Raw genomic sequence first — 23,071 nt, 5'->3', positions numbered from 1 at the left:
AGGTCTGCCTCTTAAAGTGCTATGCATTATTTATGAATCATAAGAAATCATTAATGATAACAGCATAACTGATTGGAGAGTTTGGAGGAGCTGTGAAATTCAGAGTTGGAAATCAGCCGTGGATTCTGGGATTTCCTGTGCTTTTTCAGGTCTGATCGATTTCAGCTCATAGCTGGAAAACTGCTAGAGCTTCTTTACTAGTACAGTAAGAAATATCTGGACAGGTTTCTGGGCTGAGTCAACAGTATGGTTTATTACTGTCTTTTCTCGAGGGATGATCAGCACTTAGCACAAGAGGAGTCAATACTAGCCTATTTTCAGAGTCATCTGTGTTCATGCAGTGCTCTAAGTACAAGCAATGCAAAGTCATTCTCTGAAATGGTCTGCTTTCTACACACCTTTCTTATTCCTGTCCTTTACATTATAGCAAAGATCAGAAGTCTGTCCCCTGCTTACTTTCTCTCCCTGCTGCCTTGCTTCTCTGACTGCCACACTCACGCAAATCTTGGACATTTTCTCTTCTTTGCCTTGGCTTCACCAGTGCTTTTATAAAGACCTCTGCCTTTTTGTTGTTGTTTCTGCCTGATTTTCAGCTTTTATGTCCTTCAAGTGCAGTCTTTTCCTCTCCACTGGTAATGTGAGATCATCCAAACTGGTCAGTTTTGTTACCCATCTTCAAACTACAGTTTACATACTGCTTTGCAGAACAAGTTCAGGAAAGGCTAAGCAGTTCCATCTGCTGGAAGGATCTGTGTACCTGTGGTAGCGAGATGATAAAAACATTGCTTATGTTAGGAATACCTCTGAAATAAAGTGAGGTTACTGCATCCCAAGTTCAGCAATCCTTGAGTCTTAGTCACGGTTACGTAGATCTTTGTGCTGTGGACAGCTGGCACTTCCAGCAACGTGAATTATAACAGTCAAAGGTAATGTATTGCTAACAGAGAATAAGAATGTTTTTCTAGGTAAACCACAGGCAGAGATTGAGGCGTTTGGTTTCTTTGGTTGCTTTACCAGCCTCAGGCATGTCACTGAAATCTGGTTGGACCAAGATTCTGCTGCTTTTACTGATACTAAAAAGTGCTTGCTCCCTAAATAACGCTGAAGGGATCTAGACTGTGCTAATCTCAGAGCAGTGCATTAGCTCAAGGTCATGCATTTTCCCCAGCTGTTCCACTGAAAGATCTCAGTCTCGTCCATCTTTAGCATCCCCATTAGATGCACGTATTCACCAAGGACGCTATGCAACACGAGTAAAAAGGACAAGTGTCTACATTGTGCTTAGAATCTTAATCTGTAAAGAGTTTTCCAGTTGTCTTGGAGGAATCATTTTGTATGACCCACAAGTTGGAAAAGATGAAAACCACTGAATGAACATTTGGGCCTCAGACTGTGCATGCTTAGTTATATCTCAAGTTCAGAAAACCAGGTGGAATGTGTTCACAGAATATCTGCTCCTTGGAGCCACCCAACATAGATACCCTGCTTCCACAGAGTTTAAGCATCAGTAAACACCTTAGTGGATTTGTAAATAATGGCCCAAAGCTTCAAAAGGGGCCCATAAACTGAACTATGACAAATCAGTCAAAGTCTGGAGGAGCCTTTGGTGTGACAGAAACACATGTTGTGCAGTTTCTATGTAAATTCAGTGATTTTTTTGTTTATTCTCAGACAGTGAAATAAGTATTAATAGAAAGAGTCATAAATGTGTTGCAAAATTCATTCTAGGAAGATGTTCTTGCACTTCTATCCTTTGAATTAATTTCTTGTCTTGCTACTCGATATGGATGATGATATCCAGTAGAAGTCCTCTGAGCTGTGTTGTAGGGCTGGGATTGTTTGTTACACAGTTCTGCAATCTTAATCGTATTGATGATGTCACGAGTGATGTTCAGCACACCAGCCTCAGTTTTCTATAGGCGGGGTACGTAGCCTAAGCCAGATCCTAGACAATCCATTCTCTTCTCATTTTCTAATAAAGACAACTTAAGAAATAACTTATACACCTTTTCTGAACATTGAGAAGGTCTAGGTGACTGACTTAGATCAAATGCCAAATTTTTCATTGCTAAAGTTCTGTATCAAATCCCATAATTACAGGCCCATTGGGATTGCTCTGATGTATGAATACAGAGAGAATCAGGATCAAATTGCCAAGATAACAGCCCTGCAGTTGTTCTTTGTTTTATCAGTTATACCTGTGGGAGAAAAAAAAAAATGTCACTGAAGCAAGTAGCCTGGTTCTCTTTCAAGGAAATTCTTTTTTTCAAAGCAGTTAGGCGCTCTTAAGGTTCAACGAAGAATTTTCAATCTCCCCTATTTGTGTTTTGATTGTTCTTTCAAGGGGATATATCATTATTCAGAATCAGAGAAGTATCTGATCACAATGACATGTCAGCTTTTCAACCATATACGGGTTTCTTCATCCCAGAACTCCACATTGTCAATATAAATCTATGAATTTCTGTAGAGTGACACCAAGTGCACAGAATACAGTGTTTGAGGTGCATTAGGGATTTTGTGTGTACACAGTGGCACAAGAAGCAATACTGTCTTGTCCTTCTGCCATTGTGGGAATGCTGCTCTAACTTTGCTTTTAAGATTTCCACCATTTTATTCTTGACTGTAGCCCTGGAGGGTTATATTTCAAATGCACAACTTAATTTTAAAGGACTAGGATCTCTTGGTGCTCCTGTAGTTTAGCATTTGTTTCTAATGCAGCCAGCCAGCAGTTGTACCAGTAACTGGCACCAGTTTTGTCCTATTAACACAAGAAAAAAATAGTAACTTTGCCCAGCCCCAGACAGCACAGAACGGAAACTTTCATGCATATCAGAACTGCATAGGCATCATTACCAGACACAGGAAAAGTATTAATTCATAGCTTGGCATTTTTTTTCGTCCATGTTGCATGTATTTTCCTTTTGTCCAGCTTCATGTTGTGTTTTCTTTTGTTTGTTTTCTCATGACTAGACTGCCTCTTTGTCAAAGATTCCTGCCTCAAAGTCTAGAGCAAAGTCATTGCTTCCTCCAAGACCCAGCTCTGCTTGCTCATTAACTACTAAAAGGGCCACTTTTCTCGATACAGACAGTTATTATGTACGGCCCTCCTCAGCAGGCCCAAGAGACTGCTTGCCCTACTCAAAATCAGATGCTAAGGTAAGGTAGCAGATTTGGTAGAGAGAGTTAGCTTGGAGAAATGTAGGTGAACTCCATGGATGACATTCTTTACCCACTGAATTTGAGTAATTCTCTGCGAAGCTTACGTGGGATTACTTACATCCTGATTATCAGGCTACAAGATTTGTGCTACCAAATGTATAAAAATGAAGATTTTCCATAGGAAACATAAGTGAAATAAGTTATAACTAGAGGGAAATATCTTCTTTCTATTGGTGATATGGATGCTGCTTCATTGATCGCTAAGAAGTTGCACCCATTTGCACGTGGGTAAGTGGCAAGGAACATCAGTACTAATTTGCCTTCCAAGTTCAAAAAACATAATTTTCTACCAGTCAGTATTCTCTGAAAACAAATTCAGTCCCCAGTGTAGGAGAGTACAGTTCTAATCACCAGCAACAAGGGCAGAAGCCAAACACTCTGGGAACCAAATTTGGCCTATGCATGGGAACCCTGTTGAAGTTGCAGTACAAATTTAAAGAGGTGTTTGGCAGTCCACCCTAGCTTCCCCATGTTTACATTTCACTTGTGTTTCAAATCAACTTGATGCTGAGTTGATGACTAGCCCCATTTAAAAACTGTTTTGACTATTGACTTCCATTTTCTGTGTAACACTGTGCTTGGTGTGTCTTTTACTGGTTGGGCCCATCACCGTATTTGTCTTTGAAAGGGCTATATGCTTATGCAAGGCTGTCTTTGGCTGCCCATCCCGTAAGTTCAAAAATATTCTAACATACATGTCCATTGCTCTAACCATGGTAAAAGAAGGTATCTGCTGATTTCAAAAAGTAAAAAGTTGAGTATGGGAGTAAATAAGTAACCACAATTAATAGTCCTGCACTCAAAAAAAACCCAAAAAACTGTAGCTAAAAATTTTTCTCTCTCAAAAAATTACAAGTTAGTGTTTGAAAATGGTATTCTAGGCACCAGTATTGCAGTTACTTTGCAGGTAAATTCACATAGGAATTTCAAACCTGAGCTCCAGAGAATTCTTTTACTTTCAACTTGCACTTAAAAAAACCCCTTTGTTCCTTCTTAAGAACCAAATATTCAATCCACCCATATTTGGATCCAAGATTAGCTGTATCTGTCTTAAGGTAGCTCAGAAGGTGACTATTGGGTGTTTTGACGCAGTAGAGAAGGACCAGGGAGCTAAGCAGAGGGCATTGGGGGGTGGCTGAATCCCCACAGGTTCCTATGTGAGTAGTAAACTGAGCCCATAGGATGAGGTATCCTCCTCTGTATATAGGTTGAGAGAAATCGCAGGCCAGAGAGGGAGTTTTGAAAACTAAACCTTCCTTTTTTTTATTTTGCTGCTATTAGGATGGAGTAAGCAAGAGTCCCGAAAAGCGTTCCTCTTTACCAAGACCTTCCTCTATCCTTCCTCCTCGAAGAGGTGTATCAGGAGACCGAGACAGAGAGGATAACTCTCTCTCCCTCACAGCTTCACTTTCCTCTTCAGTACGACGGACTACCCGTATGTTTTTTGCATATTAACCTTCTCCTACTGCTGTGCGTGTCTCCCATCCTTGTTACATTTAGCATCATGCGTCCCTACCTTTTATGCAGAGGGGTAGGTCTGGGGTTTGCTGTTGGAAATCAGAGCCCCACAGACTGATTTTGTTCAGGTAACAAGTGCTGAGCAGCAAGGGCTTGAAACGAGCGACAGGAAGCACCCCTTCCATAGCCTGCAGTGCCCAGAGCGAGGACTGCTGTTCAGGGTAATCACTGACACTAGGCAATGCCTTTGCAGGAAGCTCAAAGCCAGGTAAGATATTTAACACAGGGCATTTACAAACAGCGGGAAGAAAAATGAGACAAACCTGAAGCAGGCAATGTAAAATATTCTGACGGATCTTGGAAAAGTGAACCTAGTAATTACAGTCAGTAATTTGCTGTTTCATAGTAATGATCTCCCTGTGGTCTAATCCTAGGGTAAAAACTCTGCTGAGATGTTACCTAGTGGAATGAGTCACTAGGGGAAATTAGGATAGTAAACCAGCAAGGTCCTTTTATGTGGACCAATGTTAGCAAATCACAAGGCAAAAGAAATTACAGGACAAAGAGAATTTTACCATGTACCCCCAGAATTTTTAGCTAGATTTGCATTCATCCGAGGCCTCAGAACCTGGATGTGGCTCCCTGATTTCCAATAGGAATTCCTCTGTGTTCTCTCATTAAAAACCAATCTCAGCACTTTTTAAGACAGCTTAAGGGAACTAGATGATTAAATTTGACAAAAAAAGCCCTTTGAAAGTCTTGGGTGATGCTCCAAGGGTAAAACAGAGACCCTTTGTAAGCAGAGTGACCCCCAGCTGGCACAGCAGCCCATTCTGCTGACTAAGAGTGAGAGGCCATTGAGCATTTGCCAATGTGGTGATGGCCTGAGGAATGAAAAATAAATATACCAAAGCTGCAGGGAGCTAGGGAAAAAAAAAATCATTCCCGTTCTGTCTCGGTATAGTGAGAAGGTTCTGGTTTAGGGTTGATTTGGAAAGAAAGAAACCGTTCAGGGAAACTGGAGGTAAGTGTGGAGTATGTTCCATCTATCTAATGAGTTATGCAGAGAAAAGAGTTTCTCCTGGACCCCAGGGGCAGCAGTGAGTTGGGTTTGGTCCACCAGCATTATATAAACAGAATGATTAAGAAATACTTTAAATGAGATTTTGATTAGTCCTGCTGGTTGCTGTAGAGAGGCCCATTGGATCTATAGTTCCTGAACATTTTAAAGATGAAAACCTATGTTCACCCCTTTGGTATCAGGGTTCCCAGGTTTTGGTGGCTGGTTTGTTTTGTTTGTTCTTTCTCTCCCTGAGTATTCTCAGCAAAGCTTTAGTTCCAGCAGCATATGGAGGTATCTCAGTTTCTGTTTATTTGCGTTTTGAGAGTTACAAGCAGAACTGGCTGCGGAAAGCGCAGTGCCACTCCTAAACTGGTTCTTGTGCTCAATGAAAAGGACTGACAATGCCATAACACTGAATGGAGCTACTACAAAATGTTACAGCATTTATTTATTTTGAACTTGCGTGCATTAACTGGAATGTGACATTTAATTAAGGTTGCCTTCTGTAATTGCTTTCTTTCACTGCACTCATGAGAAATAGCAATTGAATGCGAGGGACACCTGCCCATCCACACAACAGAGCTATGACTTGTTCATCAGCCAAATGCTCACCCAGGCTTCAACTGGAGATACCAGATTACCGGCAGTGGTATGTGACCAGCAGCAGCCAGGTACTCAGAGCCTTTAGTTTCAGGATTACAATCAGAATTTTTCCCACTCTCTCGTTTAACACCCATATCCATTGAAATTGGTGACAACATTCTTACCGGCTAGTCAGGTTGTCAGATCAAGTCCCAAAGGTTAGATTCCAAGGGTGCTTCTCGTCCTTTCCCCAAAGCAGAATTCAGTGTGATATTGTACATGGTTTACCAAGCTTTGCAGGAAGCATAGGTGTTATGGGAAGCACACCTGTGTTACAGAACAGAGAGCCCAGTTATCATATAGGCAATTTACCAGCTCAGTCGCACATGACAAGGTAGCTCCTGGCAGATTGATTAGTAAGACACAGAGGCAGACATCCAGTCTGCTGTTCCGGCCCTAGCATGGCCGTATTAGAGCTGCATCTCACTTGGCAGACAGGGCTGCAGTCTTGAGAGGTACAGAGGGAAGAAGACCTGTATATCTGTGGGTCTAATGCTGTGATTTTTTTCTTGCACGTAGGATCAGAACCAATTCGTAGCAGAACAGGGAAAAGCGGAACTTCTACCCCCACTACTCCTGGCTCCACTGCCATCACTCCAGGGACACCACCAAGCTACGCCTCCCGTACGCCAGGCACTCCAGGGACACCCAGCTACTCCAGAACCCCACACACTCCTGGGACCCCCAAATCTGCCATACTGGTTCCTACTGAGAAAAAAGTTGCCATAATTCGCACTCCTCCTAAATCTCCAGCCACTCCAAAGCAGCTACGAGTTATTAATCAGCCTCTACCTGACCTCAAGAACGTCAGGTCCAAAATTGGATCAACAGATAACATCAAATACCAGCCTAAAGGGGGGCAGGTAAGGATTCCACTCTTTATGTTCATCCATATGTGATTTAGTCCTATGTGTGCGCTTTTGGGATAGGTATGGGATGACAGACGTTTTGAGTTGCCTCACAAATGCTGCTTCTATTGTCCATACATATTGTTTAAATGATGTTAAATGGCGAGAGCTAGGACAATCTTCAGAAAGTATTTTGTCACCTGAAAACTAACAGTGCCTCACTGAGACCAGTTGAAAATTTTCAAACAAGAGTTTGCACTTCATGCCATAGATCTGTTTCAGCCTGAGTCTCAGCAGTTGCTGCTTTCTTAGTCTTCATCACAACCATCACAAATGAAAGAGGTCTGTTTTAATTCAAGCAAGTGTAAATTCAACTTAGATAGATGTTAGCAGGATTGCATAGCATCATGACCTTTTCCTGTGTCATTTTACGTAACACATGCATTGTGTTGGGTGATGTTACTGATGGTTGCAGCCTCCAACCTGGTAAATCTACCCCCAGTTAAAGATGATGGGAGGGGACAGACCTGTTTTTCTGTAGAGTTTGAATAAGCAGGAACAGGGCTTAAATTTTATTTAAAAAAAACAACTAAATTGTGTATTACATAAACTGGAGAATGTACATAATATAAGAAAAGGTGAATGTGTAATAAGGGAGATCAGGATTTTCTGTTCTCACTCTCTGAAAGAACAAGAATTCAGGGACATGCTGATGCAGTTAAAAGGCAAAAAAAAAAAAAATACTCTTTCATACCTTGCAGAGTTTTGCAATGAAGTGCATTTTCATGAGGATTGCTTTTGGCTGAAGACTAAATATGTATGTAGGGCAACAAAATCATAGAATGGTTTGGGTTAGAGGGGACCTTAAAGGTCATCTAGTTCCAACCCCCTCCAGCGTGGCCTTGAACACTTCCAGGGATGGGGCCTCCACAGCTCCTCTGGGCAGCCTGTTCCAGTGCCTCACCACCATCACAGTGAAGAATTTCTTCCTTATAGCTGGTCTAAATCTACCCTCATTCAGTTTAAAACCATTAGCCCTTGCCCTATCGTAACAACCCCCGCTAAAAAGCTTGTCCTCATCTTTCTTATGAGCCCCCTTTAAGTACTGGAAGGCTGCTAGAAGGTCTCTCCAGTGCCTTCTCTTCTCCAGGCTGAAAAGCCCCAACTCTCAACCTGTGTTCATAGGAGAGGTGCTGCAGCCCTCTGACCATCTTTGTGGCCCTCCCCTGGACTCATTCCAGGTCCATGTCCTTATTATGTTGGGAGCCACAGAGCTGAACACAGTGCTCCAGGTGGGGTCTCACAAGAGCAGAGTAGAAGGGGAGAATTGCCTTCCTCAGCCTTCTGGCCACGCTTCTTTTGGTGCAGCCCAGGGCTCGGTTGGCTTTCTGGGCTGCAAATGCACATTGCTGGGTCATGTTGAGCTTCTCATCCACCAACACCCCCAAATCTTTCTCCTCTTGGCTGCTCGCAATCCATTCTCTGCTCAGCTTGTATTTGTGCTTGGGATTGCCCCCACCCATGTGCAGGACCTTGCACTTGGCCTTGTTGAAATCCCCTGTTACTACAGACAGAACTTAGCAAACTTTGGAAAGGACAGTAAAGGTGTAGGCTTTTAAGCTAAGCAGAAATTTTTGGAGATTGAGGAAAAATCAGGTAGGAAGTCCCATATATCTTCCTGAGATATGGTGTTTATACCTTCCTCTGAAGTGTCTCTGTTTAATGCCCTACCAAGCAGAGCTAAGGCCAGTGCTGGAACAGTCTCTCATTTGAGGCAATGCAGAAATGGTAGCACAGAGGGCATTCAAAGCCAAAATTACATCCAAGCAATTTGTCTTTCTGTTTGGAAGAACAGTTGCTGTAGCTTACAGGGTTAAGCATTCCATTCTATTAATACTTAAAGAGTTATAAAACCATTTATAACCTTGAAGAAATTCTATTTTATTTAGAAACAAAGAGGCTGAATGAGGGAAAAGAATATAGCTTACCAATATTTATGCCAAAAATATAGACAACTCAGTCTTGCGGGTGTAAAAATTATGTTGATTTATTTTTTGTAAAAAGCACCTGTGCATTTCATATTGATTCTGGACACAACCCCACAAGGAAAACACCCAGTGCCCCCAGCTCCCTTTTCTTCCCTGGGATTGCTGCGTGACAGCAATGGCAGTGTGAGTGCTTTAGAAAAGGTTCACTTCTCAACTACCTCCAGGGACAGGGCATCAGGGTGAGAAACATGCTCCCCCATTCAGCTCTCCTGACAAGACATTCCAGAAAGTTGAGTTGCACAATGTTTCCTGATCAGATACTTACATATATGTATCCGAGTTTTGGAATTCATAGTGAAACGTACTGAACAGTGAGGTTTGCCTAATTCTGTCTCAGAAAAAAAAAAATAAATTTGATCAAAACTTAACACTGGAACCCTACATCTACCATAGATCTTCCAGAGAAAAAACCTTGGCTTATATTTTAAGCTGTATGGTCTCTCTTAGGTGTTGATCCTGGTTTTATGGTAAATTAACACTTTCACTGCTTTCCAGGATTTGCACGGTAGCCAGTTAGATAAAGTCAGGAAGACAATGCCTTCAGCAAAGGTTCTTCTCTGTTATTTTTGCAAGTGTCTGTGTAATTATTTTGTACGGGAGTCAACTCCCATTTGACATATTGCATGGCAGACGGTCACAGTGCACAGGGGCTTCAGGAGGCTCGGAACACGAGTTCAAACTGTGCATCTGGATGAGCATTCCTCAGAACAAGCCCAGGTGCTGGACATGGGGCTCGAAACCAGCACCATGTTAGCCTGTCCTCCTCCTCCCTGTTACTCTTTGTAGACTGTAACAACCTACAAGACCAGGGATCCGGGCCCACAGCAAATCGTATTTCTTTGCAAACAGCACGCCTAGACAGCTATGTTTCCTGAGCAGTTCTATAGAGCTGCACAGAGTCTTTGCTGGATACTGAAGGATGGCACAGCAGTTGGTATTTCAGTCTTTCAGAGATCACAGGGGAAATCTGCTGGGTGGACGTAATGTCATTGAAGCTAAAGCATTTTTTAATTCCCAGTGGTATGTGGCTATCGAGCTGTGGAGAGACTCACTGAGTTTTTCCTTTATGTCTTCTTTATGCCATAGTTGCTCAGTCTAGACAAGAGGTTTCAGAATGAATTCTTTTCCAGTTTCTGCAGTTGAATTTCATAGGGTCTGTGAGAGGAACACACGAAAGCTAATTTCATTTCCTTGTGTCTGCTCACTTCTTCAGTGTCCGGTGGCAAATACTGCACTGGCTGAAATGAGCTGTTATCTGCTATCTGCTTTTAGTGATGATACGTGAAACAAACAGAAAGCTGTGTAAGTTTTATAACCTGAAATGGAAGTGCTGATAGTGATAACCACACAAAAAACAAGCAGACAAAAAGCCAGCGTATATCTGGGCAAGTTAAGTACATAAACATGACGTGCAAATCCCTAAATGAATACAGATATGCAGCCCAAAAGTGTCATTTGGAGACAGACTATCCTTTTTTACCAGAGGCATGTCTGAACCTAGTACAAGGTCTTTTCTTAGCTTGCAGCTGTCCTAGAGAAAGCAGCCACACTCTGAAACTGCCAGAGGCTAAGGTGCAGAACCGAAGAAGCAGGGGATGTTTGAATGCTAAATAAATCAAGAAATACAGTGCTTCAGCCTTGAATTTCATCAAAAGCTCATCAGACAGCAGACTGATTTTACTTCAGCTCTGACTTGCCAGCCACAGAAACAAAGAAAAGGAGAGAAATTGCTCCACCTGACAGGGGGAGGAGGGGAAAGAGCATGCTTCTAGGGGAAGAAGCAAGCTAACTTTGCAGTGCATTAAGCTCCTGCTAGGAATAGATGGCTTGAGATGTTTTTAATTGGTATTCTGCAGTCTGGAGAGATGAGAGCTGCTCTGCTCTGTGATGCAGCCAGTAGGTGGTTGTCTGGTTTTCTCTTTATAGTAGAGTATGGTGAAATGTATCATTCTTGGCAAAGCTCAGAGGCGACTTGCTCATGGGTATGTCTGCTGGGCTTCAGATGGATTTTCGCACCGCATCAGCTGTGGAGGAAATGCTGTGCTTTCAAAAGTAACCCATTTGCATCTGTTATTTCTCAGACAGCCCAAGGGAAGCATGGGGGAACGGGGGGAAGGGGTTTTAAATCTGTTTCAGATGCCAAGACTGGGCTTTTTCTTCTCTGTTCAGATTATTTTTCTTCTTGAAATTCCATCTATGGATGTGGTTTGTACCATATTAGAGAACAAAAGTGCACTAATTGAATCTTTTTGTTACTGACCAGGCAGAATATTTAGAAAGCATCATAGGCCAGCAACCAAGGATAGATTTCTTTTAATTTAATCTGAAAATTTGTATCTAAAATCTCAGCCGTGGGCAAGAACTTCAGTGGATGTGAATCAGCATAGCTTCATCGAAGTGAATGGAGCTGTACAGACTAGACTGCCATGCGAAAGGTTTAAACTACCAATAACTATAGTAACAGCCAGGCACCTTGTAAAGAAGTAAGATGACACATAGAAAAATGAAATGCCTAAGCCATATTGAAGAATGAAGTGTTCCTTGAAGGTTTTTAGGAAGATTAAGTACAAACTTTACCATCTTTCCTAAACTGTAGAAAATGAAGTGCAATAAGTCATGGGTCAGAAAGTCTGAATAAATTGATGACATCACTATTCAGTCCAGAAACTAAAAAAAGGTTGGCAAGGAGAATAGGCATCTGCATTAGATGATAAAACAGACTGGCACAAGGAAAGATAAGACATCTCAGAGCTGGGCAGAGGAGGAAGCTTGGATAAATATCTGTCACTGTCTTTGAACAATTTTTTATTAGCTTCAAAATCAATTTGGATGGCAGGAGAGATTCCCTCACAACACACACACACACACACACACCCCTGCATCATCACAATTTACAACCCCATCTACAGAGAACAGTAGGCTCCTGAAGTGTTCCCTGCCGTGGCTGCAGCTTGCCACGATGCAGTCAGTGCAGAGACAGACAGGTCTGGTGGCGCACCAGAGCTGAGCACCTCCTGAGAGAACTGCAGGTCAAAAAGGAATTCAGGAAATTCCCCTTGAGATGGCGTCTTAAGCACTCCTCTCCCTCCTGTTTCACATGTCTTTGCACCACATTATGAACACTAATGACTGCCCAAAAATTAATCGGAAGTTCTAGGTTATATGCTATTGGTGCACTGGCTGATGAAGTATCCTGAGAGGTAGTGGAGAATATAGCCCAACAAAAAGCGCAGTCTGAGCTGTTGCTGGGTTCCATTCTGTCTCCCATCTCCTTCTGGTACGTTATGCGCTTCTTCTCCAATCCATTGTGATCTGCAGCATAGCTGAGCCAAAACCACTTTGGCCCAAGTTAAGAGAATGTCCCTGCTCAGGACAGCAATGAACATAAAGGAGCTTGTGAGGTTCCAGCTTTGGTGCTTTCCCTAGCCAGAGCCACAGGAGGCAGCTGTACAGGGAGATGTGGATTGACATAGTAACGTTGTTGTTAAAATACTTGGCTAATGAGAGACTGGGAGGCAATTGTTTCCACACTGTTAGCTGCATTCATTGGAATAAGTTTCTGCATTTACCAAGTCAACAGTTCACAACTGTAAGACAAATTCATCTCTGTCAGTCTCCTTTTGTTTTCCTTATACATTCCGGGTTTTGTGGATTTGCAAGACATTTCAAGGGATTTGTTCTAGACTGAAAATTAGAGACTAATTCATTCTTTTTTAATTGCAGATCTACAAATGCAAAGAGAAATTAGGAGTTTCGGGCACACCTTCAAAACTCTGTCATAGCACAAACCCCTCATTTTTAACCTTGAAATTCAGAGTTTTGGCTGATCGCTGTGGATTGTACAGAAATAACATCTTGCAGCTCCTGTGTTCAGACTGCACTTATTTAATGGAAGGCTTGCCCGAGTACAGTCTGTACAGTTAAGCCTTGAATTATTCTGGATAAAAAGCAAGATCATCTTCCTGACTCATATTTTAGAAAAATGAAGCAATCGTTGCCAGGCTCTAGCAAGTTTCAGAAACTTTCTTTGAGGAAAGAGGTTGGTTTGGTAGAAATGAGCAGGAAACTGGGACTTTCTATTCAGATCTAACATTCACTTTCTGTGTGGCTGGGACAAAGTAACATCACTGCTCTGCCTCAACCACCTGTAAAACGCACATCATTTTACAAAACTTGCTCATTGAGGGCAAACTGTGAACCATGACTGAGAGAGTCACAAGCTGTCTGATGGGGCTCTAGCCAGTAACAAAGCTTCCACTGACTACAGTAGCCATAAACCAACACTTTTCCCTCTTTTGAAGGCAGCTGGCAGCAGTGCACTGATTTCTGCCAGTCAGATGAGAGTGTGTTCGATCTGTCTACCTAGAGTTGAAGGTATCACTTTGTGAAGGATTCAGTATCTTTCCATCAACTACAGTGGCAGCTTAAGTGACCGGTTCCAACTCTTAGCTGCCTAATGTTAGAGAAGACAAATCCCAGCTGTGACATACCATACTTTGTTGGTGTCCTATTAATAGCAAGGGGAGAAGCTGATTATTTTTTTTTTTTTCTGGAGTAGATTGAAATTGCCAGGACATAAGTTCCTAGAAAGTCTGAGTCATCCCAGGAGCAAGTTCAGCAGAGGAGGCTTTTTCACCTGTGCTCTAACTCGTCTACATTTTGAGAAATAAAATGGGGAAGGTTGTTCTTTTGGAGAAAAAAAAAAAAGCATTCAGGCAATATATAATCTAGTTTAGAGGTGTTTGGTCATATAGTCGTGTTGTCTTTCATGGAAATGTGAGAGCAAGAGTTTATTTTGCTATATGGGAAAGGGCAGGAAGGAAAGGGTAAAAATATCAGGTTTTATCTGGAAATTTGGATTTGAACAATAAAAAGAGATGCTAAGGGACACATCTGCTGAGCTTTGGGAAAGCCAGCTTGTACGAAGAGATACATACAAGTTTATTTTTTTTTAACTTGAACTGAACAACCTACTTTTCTCCATTATGCTAAAGAAAATCCAGACATAGTGACTCAAAACTCATCCTTTCTTAAAGGTTAGGCAACTGATTTGAAAACTATGAGAGCTGACGCTCAACATTTGATACTTGAAACTACTTGTACTCTTTCCATGAGTGGGGACTGTTGCCTTTAAAATTTAAGTATCAAACTCTGTGGTTACGTAAAATCTGTTTTGTTGGGTTTTTGTTTAAGGGACTACTAAAACAAGGACCACCCTGTATTTTAGATGGATTAATTGAGCTCCTAGGATCTTTTTGATTTCTTTTAACATTCTTTTGATTGGCTCCCCAGATGTAGTAAGGAGTATGATTACAGAGCACGTGTTACAGTTCATCTGACATGGATCTTGTACTTCCCCGAGCTGTCTGTTCAAATCAGTTGTTGTTTCTTGACTGTAAACTCTTTGGCATGGAAAATGGTCATTTTGCTTTGTATTTCCCAGCACAATTATGCAAAACCTCTCAGTGTTTTTTTATAGGCCTTTTCTCCCTTTATCGGTAGGGACATGCCTAGTTCAGTATGGCCACCTTATTAATTAGGTGAATGCACTGATTTCAAGTAGGTAGAAAGAAGCTTGTAAGTCAGCCATCGTTGCACTGTCCCATGCAAGTATTAGACATGGCTGATTGCAAGACACCTCTTTGATTTTACTCATACTTTCCACTGAAAGCAGTTGTTCCTAATTGTTTCACAGTTTAGCTGTTCAGGCTGAAATACTACGTGCTGTGTCTGTCTCTGGGTACGTTTTTAAGAGTCAGAAATGAACCAATCTTGTTCCCCTTTTACGAGGAGCAAGAGGAGGATGATACGTTATTTTGTCTATGCTATGTCCAGTGCAGCCTTTTCTTTTGAATCTCACTAGCTTGTAGGCTGGCAGCTTCACCAGTGTTATGTATCCAGTAATTTTAGGAGTGCAAAGGCTGAACATGGTTGCAAGCTCTGTTTGTAGATGTGGAAAGTCTGAGGCACAGTCTTTCTCTTCAAGGACTTTGCTAAGCCAAATAAATACCCTTCCCCCTCCCTTTCCTCTACCTGGAGCCTCTGCCAGGAGCATGAAAACTGTAGTATCATTTGTCCTTGGCAGCATATAGATTTGGAAGCACTTAGAATTGCTTCTTGATTCTAATCAGGTTTTAACCTTAACCTTGCTTCCAATGCAAGACCAGTTCTTGTCTCATTCAATCCCTGTGTTAACCAGCAGACCGAACACTGAAATAATGTCTAGATCCTGGGACGTAGCTCTGTCAAATTACTATGATGCTGTGGTAAGCAGGAGGAACCTGCCCTTTTTGATAAGTCGTTAGGAGTCTGGGAGCTTTTCCCAATATCACAGCCCCACAGCATGTTTGAACTGCAAGCTGTGCCAAGCTAGAGTATTTTTAAACACTTCAGACACAGTGTTTGTGGTAGAGCTTCTCAGAGGCCATAATTGCAAGGCAGGGAGAACATAAATCATCAGCATCTTGGAAAATAAATTCAGAGCCTGTAATTTCATCAGCATCACAATATTTGTTCTTCAAGTATCTTTGTTTTGGTGTGTACCAGTGTCATACACCATGGGGAGGAAGCTGTTTACGGATTCTGTGCCCAGATGCTGGTAAGTTAGGGGCTTTCCCTCTTGTGACAAGTAGCTGAACTAAATGATTCTATGCACCCATGGAACATATTTTTTTCTTTCATAAGCAGTTTTCAGTTATTGATGTCTTTAGCAGTGAGGCACAACTGAACTAAATTCTCTTGCATTTCTCTGCCTTTCTGCTCATCAAGAACCTAGCAGTGCAGTACCGACAGAGGAGGGCCTGCCTGAGGTCATGTCAGCCAGCTAAACCCCAAAACATCCCCTCTGGTCTAGTGTAGATGTTGCCCTTGGACCACAGCCCTTTCCTGTTTAGATTGCCAGTCAGGCCAGAAGGGAATTAGTTTACCCTGATGAGTGCAGATCAATATATTCTTCATCTAAATTAACTGTGGGGAAAAATACCTTCAACACTTGGTTTCCTAGCAGACTACTCGTAAATGCCCTGAATCTCCCAGTACTTTTACAGATAGCATTCAAACGGCACAGAAGGTATTGGAGCACAGTGTCTGATTCCTGCTGGGGATTACCTAGAAGTACTGTGAGTCAGTGAGGCTGTGGCCCTGGGCTTCAGTTTTGGACTAGTCACCAGAGGACAGAGTGGGGAGAGGGTCTTGTCAGACTTTCAGAGCTTCAGAGAGAAGCCAGTTTTTCCTTGGGCAATGTGGTTTTCTGGAATAAACCCAGCATTGTCTGTAACGCTTAGTTTCTCCACTGTGGTTTCACTTCATAAAGCTGAGGAACCTCAGCTTGGTCATGATCAAATTACTGACTTCCAGGCCCTATCCAGCATACCTGGGCAAACCAGTGCTGGATCAGAAGAGAATGTACCCATTTCAGACTGGCAAATCAGCACAAGTGTTACGAGGGACTGTCAGGACATCATCTTGTTGGGATGTTTAGTGAGTGTGAAGAGAAAGCTCACTAAAGGGACTAAAATGTTCCCTTTCTTGAGTGAGAGTATGAACAGGCTTGATCATTCATTTAATGCACAGCACAACTGAAGTGCATATATGTACACCCCTACAACACCTCCACCCCCGTATAAGATGTACATACACATTCAGGAACACTGAGACCTTCCTGGTGAGTCATGGTGTTCATGCTGTCTCTAGTGCAGGCAGCTGCATCATCTAATTCCTTTCATCAAGTGCCATCATAAAAGTTTATAATTTTCTTGTTGTAGCTCTGTTCCCTTGGGAGGCAGCTCCAGAGACTCCCAGCTCTGGTAATTACAAATTTCCCTCTAGGTTCCAGCTTCAAATAATTCACAGTCAGTTTACACTCTTTGTTTGCAAGCCAAAGTTTCTCTTTAGCCTAAATAGTTCCTGTCCCTCTCTGGTACTCTCTCTCTCATGTTTACAGACCGATTTCTCAAAAGAAACAAAGCTCATGCAGTCACGCTGTCTGGCTGGCAGTCTCAGCCTTCCTCAACTCATTTGTAACTTGTTGGCTGATTTCAACCAGTGCTGGCAAGGGAGCGGTGGTTAGAAACACAGGTGGTCCCTCCAAGTTGGGTGATACTTTTTGACTGGATACAAAACAGAGACTCAGCATAACACAGTCATTGGTGTAAAGGCAGCGATAACTCAGCCCTCCTCCACAATCAGAGACAACAAACAGCTGATGGGTTGTGCATGGGCTTCTGTTCGCCGGGTCTAGCAGACCTGGGAGAAAGCTTAGGAGATACTGCTGGCGAGAGGGGATCGCTGAAGAATATAGGGTGGAGGGATTAAGCAGTTTAAAGCCTTCAACTATAGGAAACAAGACACCATTAGTTTGTGGAACGTTTAGTTATAGAGGGCAGTCATGATTTCAGTATGTGCAAGGATATTGATGTATTCCAGGAAAGTGAGAAACAGATCATCAGGGAAAACCTGGATCACTGTAGCTCCTCCCTTGCCAGATGATCAGCACAACACATCCATATCACTCAGCTCACTTCAGCCCTCAGCATAGGACATAAATGATACATAGGTCTCCTGCTGGCCCCTCTACACAGGGGCACATTTCACCAAGTGAGACAGAGTATAATTGACATGATTGGTCCTTTACATATCTGCTAGCCAGGTCCATAGGCCGTGAGACTCATAAATTGTCAGACTTCTGGGTGCAAATCAACCTTTAGGCACTTGATCAAAGGCACCCTCTCAACTTATCACCTTGCTTTGGCTTCATTTTAAGCTACAGGCCCCCAGTGCACAGCACTGAGGTCTTGCCATGACCCCTAAGTTAGCATTTTCAGAGCAGATGCTTCCCTGTGGCCATTGCTAAGAGGTACTGCTGATCCATTGCTGAGAGATGTGCTCAGAAAGTGCTAGGAAGGTTTTCTGTTTTGCCCAGTTGTGTCTGGCCTGAAGCTGTCCGAGAGCCAGATCTGACTGCACATCTGACATGTGTTTCTGTAACTGATGTGACACCTGTCTTCTATAGTACCGCGTTACATTTTTAAAGGAATAGTATATTTGGAGAAAGCACAAGCATAAAACTCCAAAGGCATTTGCATACAATGTTTCAGTGTACGTTGGTTTACTTGAAAGGATTAAGCAGGTAGGAGGGAGAAAGACAGAAATTGGTTTGCCTGCAGAAGATGCCTTTCTGAAGGTGACCTACAAGTTGTGGGATTTTCTGGCGCTGTTATCACCCTTATTGCTGAGCATGCCATCACCACAGATCTTTAACAATTAAAGCAAGAGAACACTTTAACATCCTAATGGTTCGAATGCTTTAGCAGTTATGTTATATGTAATGAGGGGGACCCATGAAACAGCTTGCTGTGAAGGAATTCTTCACATTAGCTGCAAAGTGTGATCCTCTGAAAGTTTCTTCTTGGAGTTTACTGGACTTAAGTCAAGGGTGTCCTCCAGATGCTCAGTGCCTGAGGATTTGACTCGTTACCTAAATGTGATGTTATGCCCACTGCAGGAGCCAAAAGCTGCAAAATCTGATATCCCTGTAAGGGGGCAAATAGTCTTTTCCTAGTTTGGAGAGGTCAAGCACAGAGAGGGAGTGTCTCAGATTTATTAGGGAGCTTGGGGCAGTTTGGGGACCTGAAGCCAGGAAGCAGAAACTGCACAAAATTGTTCTTCCTCCCACTGACTGCTTCAGCTGGTTTGCAGCTGCTTTGTGTTCCTGGAGTGGTAAGAAGCTGCAATAAGGTGCTCCAGTGTATTTTTCCCTCTCTTTTATCTCAATGTTGTTTTGTTGCTGTAGGTTTACTTACAACAGCAGCCAACAGGACTGTTCTAAGTCATATGTCAGTGAATCTCATTTAGCAAAATTAATAGATAGTGCCCAAAATTCTGTGGCTTTCTGTACAGGAAAGAGTGTATATTCATATTAATAATATAGAGATAAATAAAATCCAACATAACATTTGAATAGACTTCATATTTACCTAGAGAAAGAATATGTTGCACAGGTGGCACTCTGAGTAACTAAAAGCTTCTAGTGCAAAGAAGGCTCTGGTGCAGCCTCAGCCAGAAACACCTTCTCACACACCTGAAAAGCCTAATACTGGTGAGGAAAGTCCCCTGCCCTTGTGCAGAAAGAAGTCTGGAAGTGGTGTCACTCAGGTGTGTACCCTACACCCAGTTGTCCCTGCCTGCTGGTAATGGCCATCCAGCAGCACATCAATCCCTGGGAGGGTAATTACTGGTGGCACCTGAGTTCTGCCAGGTGGAGGAACTGCTGTGACATGAGGGTCAAGATCAAGGTCAAGCATGGGATAATGTGGCCTGCCCTTTGTGGAGTGCACCTCCAGGCACTGCCGTATGCCTGCAGTGCACCTGTGGCTATGGTAACACAGAAAAAATGTGGGCTTCCGGCATCTGTAAGGGAGACCGGTGCCATCAAGGGAAGGTCAGGTACTTGTTCTGCCAGAAACAAAGAGCACAGGAGAGAAACACAGTTCCGCTAGCACCAGAAAGTTGTAACCAATTTTATGGCCAGCAACAGAAATCAAGAAGCAGTGATTGCAGCTGTACGTTTCCAGATGCTGTTGTTTTCTGCATTGCTCTTTAGTAGATGACAGTAAAGAGAGTGAGCAGTAGAGAGCTCTGGTTTCAGTTTAATTAATTTTATCAGTCCCCTTTCACAGGACACTCTGAGGTCTGTTGTATGTATGTAGCCACTGCTACGACTGTATGGCAAGGAGGGGCGAAATACCTCTGGATTTGAACCCATGCCTGAGCTGGCTGGATCTGGGTTTTCTGCATCAAAGGCTGGAGGTGCTGAGCTGTGGGAGGGAGGGTTTACATCTTTACCTTGTGGCCAGTTCAGCAGAAACACTGGTCATTGCTCAAGAGAACTTAGGACAGGCTGTCCAAGGACTATTTCCAGTCCAGAGAAGCAAAGAATTCTTTGAGTTTTTCAGGGAAAAGGCACCTTTCATATCTCTCATCATGAAAACTTTCCCCTTTATATTTCACCGCCACTTCATGAGATAGAAAAAGAGAAGCATGGTGTATTTACATAGGCTGTGTTAATATACCAAGCATAGAGAGTCACGTGGTTTACTTTCTCACATTTCAATACAAGTGTCAGATGAAGTAATCACAGCAGGAGGTAAAATTACCCCGGCTTCCTCGTCCTGCAGCCTGATGGAATGTGTGTACAGTATATAGTAAGTTACCTCCGATTCCTTTTAGGTTAGGATTTTAAACAAGAAGATTGATTTTAGCGATATTCAATCCCGGTGTGGTTCCAGAGATAACATCAAACATTCTGCAGGGGGAGGAAATGTAAGTAGTACAGACACCCTGTGAACAGGCATCTCCACTGTGGTGACCCACCTTGCACAGCCAGACCCCTCTGTCTCCCTTCCTTTCAGCACTATTTTCCTTCTTGCTATTGTTTCACATGTGAGTCTGGTCTGGTAGTCGTGTGAGCCCTGTGTATGCAGTGGTGGCCTCCTGATCTTTCTCCATAGAGCACAACACATTTCCAAAACTTGGACAGGAAAAGAAAATGAGAAAAGAAGGGTTATCTCTAAGTGCCCAAAGGTGCCAACAGTAAAAGTCCAGTGTGAGCCAAAACGGTTCAGTGCCTTTCATGGGAGTGGCCCAAGGAAGTAATTTCCAGGAAGAAACTGCAGCTCACAGTGAGACTCCAGCCTTGTACCTGGGTATCTTCCAGTGCATCTGTCCTTCCTAAGCTAACCTTGCAGTTACATGTATTCATCAGAGAGGAAGAAGAAAAATAAAACATAAGGACAAAGAAAGCTCAGAGAGAGGGTGTGAGCAGCCAGCATGCTGAGTGCTAATGTTAATGTCACAGCATTATTCCAGTATAACAAACTGAGGTTGCTCAGGGTTTGGCCAGATGCCCATTAGTTCCAGTGGTCATGCCGGAACAGCTGAAGGTGGTGGCTATGACAACCCTGACAGAAATGATCTCCTGTTCAGGTGGGAGAGCTGATGGCGTGGGCATGTCTGATCCAAACAGATTCAGCACAGCCACCGGTGCTGGCTTAAGTCATTGCTGGTGATGTGAGCAAACCAGTGGCTTTGCAGTCATTCTGAAGCTCCTGTCTGGCTTGCAGAGGCTGCAGCTTCTCAAGACCAGTGAACACAGTCACTGTGATTGTGGGCTGCATATGGGAGCACGATAAGGTGAGATTGTTGCTCTGTGGCTGTTCTAAAGTGGGGCTCACCACAGTCATAGTAATGTGGCCGGCAGCAGAGGAAGGGAGGGTGCCTGTGCTGCTGCCTGGCTGAGCAGAGTGGTGCCACTGCTCTCCTGTGAGCACCACCGAGCCGAGCAGCTGGCTGAATACCAGCCAGCTCAGGTACAGCTGCGGGAGTCACATCTGTAGATTCATCAGACTCTCAACAGCAGATTAACATGAAATGCATACCATATTTAGATGCAGAAAGATATGGAACAGATGGTAGAAGAAAAATAAACAGCCACTGAAATATTCCTAGTTGCCAGGATGCACGTTCAAGAGCAGAAGCAAATGGAATGAGCCCTGATACATGCAGGGCTTTAGAGCCTCCACCCTGAGAGAAGGCTGAGAAACATTTTAGAAAGAACCCACAAGCTGATCTTCTTTGTCCTCCTCTTTGTTTTGCTAATAGTAAAGCTTAACCCAGCTCTGTCATTTCCCTAGGCGGGAAGGAAGCTTGCTGTATTAATGTAGGTGTTTGCTCCTTTGTGGCATGGTCTGTTTTCTACTAACCATCTCTCCTTTTCCAGTGGTTTGTAGAGGCTTGGGCTCTCCCTCTGCAGGGTTTGGCTTTTTTGTTTATTTTATTATTTTCATTCCTGTAATTCATGTGTGTGTGTGCTTTTGACAGGTACAAATTGTAACCAAGAAGATTGACTTGAGTCATGTGACTTCCAAGTGTGGCTCACTCAAGAACATCCACCACAAGCCAGGTATTGTAGGAATTTCTGGGAGGCAAAACAAAGCAAAGACCTAATCCTGTTATGTAAAGGAGAAATCATGGACAATAGTATTCTCTTTTATAGTCTAAGAGAAAGTAAATACACTTTGTTAATAAAAGTAATATTCTTAACTCTACTTAACTACATATATAAAGACATAAAGGTATGGGACCACCTAGTTCAGAGAGGAGATAAAAATATAATGCGGAAGGATGCTACTGTGGCATAATGTTAGTTTGATAAGATACTGAAATGCAGGCTGAAGTTAGCAAAATACTTAGGCATGTGCTTAAATGCCATGAAAATCTGTAGGGCAGCAGCATATGCTTACAGTTTGAATCTGTGTTGTAGATTTTACATTCTACTGAACAGGCAGCATGGTTTTCTGTGCTTCTCTAAAACCATTAGATCTCAACTAAAAGGGAAGTAATGTGAGTGCATCCATGTGCATCAAGTCAGACTTTCTCCTGAACAATTCCAGCCTCTTAATCTGTATTTCCTTTTTCTGTGTAGGAGGTGGGCGTGTGAAAATTGAAAGCGTGAAACTGGATTTCAAAGAAAAAGCTCAGGCTAAAGTTGGTTCACTGGAAAATGCCCACCATGTACCTGGCGGTGGTAATGTCAAGGTAAGGGGACAGCTATCAGAGAAAAAGACTACCACTGCGCCCCTGGCCCAGTGAGGTTATGAGAGCTGTGAATTCAGTGATGGCTCTGAATTGAGTAGGAAACATCTGTTTGATCTCCTTCAAGCACACTCACATGATATTTGTTCCCTTTGGAATTTGGAAGGACCAATCTCACATCCATTTCTAAGCTGAGAGTG

At 42.8% G+C, this 23,071-nt stretch overlaps 1 protein-coding gene across 40 annotated transcripts in view; it reads left to right on the top strand.

The window, feature by feature from the left end:
* The window catches only part of MAP2 (microtubule associated protein 2), a 235,665-nt gene that overhangs the window by 207,923 nt on the left and 4,671 nt on the right, over nt 1–23,071 (top strand). For 24 of the 40 annotated variants that reach the window (XM_055812584.1, XM_055812576.1, XM_055812599.1 and 21 more), the window contains 6 exons: nt 2,974–3,159; nt 4,504–4,657; nt 6,905–7,248; nt 20,508–20,600; nt 22,158–22,239; nt 22,762–22,874. In XM_055812584.1, coding sequence (XP_055668559.1) covers nt 2,974–3,159; nt 4,504–4,657; nt 6,905–7,248; nt 20,508–20,600; nt 22,158–22,239; nt 22,762–22,874 — 972 coding nt within the window. The remainder of the gene's footprint in view (nt 1–2,973; nt 3,160–4,503; nt 4,658–6,904; nt 7,249–20,507; nt 20,601–22,157; nt 22,240–22,761; nt 22,875–23,071) is intronic. The other 16 variants (XM_055812613.1, XM_055812610.1, XM_055812612.1 and 13 more) reach the window with 3 other exon arrangements.

This window comes from Falco peregrinus, chromosome 8 (assembly GCF_023634155.1).
Source record: "Falco peregrinus isolate bFalPer1 chromosome 8, bFalPer1.pri, whole genome shotgun sequence".
NCBI classification, from domain to species: Eukaryota; Metazoa; Chordata; class Aves; order Falconiformes; family Falconidae; genus Falco; species Falco peregrinus.
This window is presented reverse-complemented; position numbering and strand designations above follow the sequence as displayed.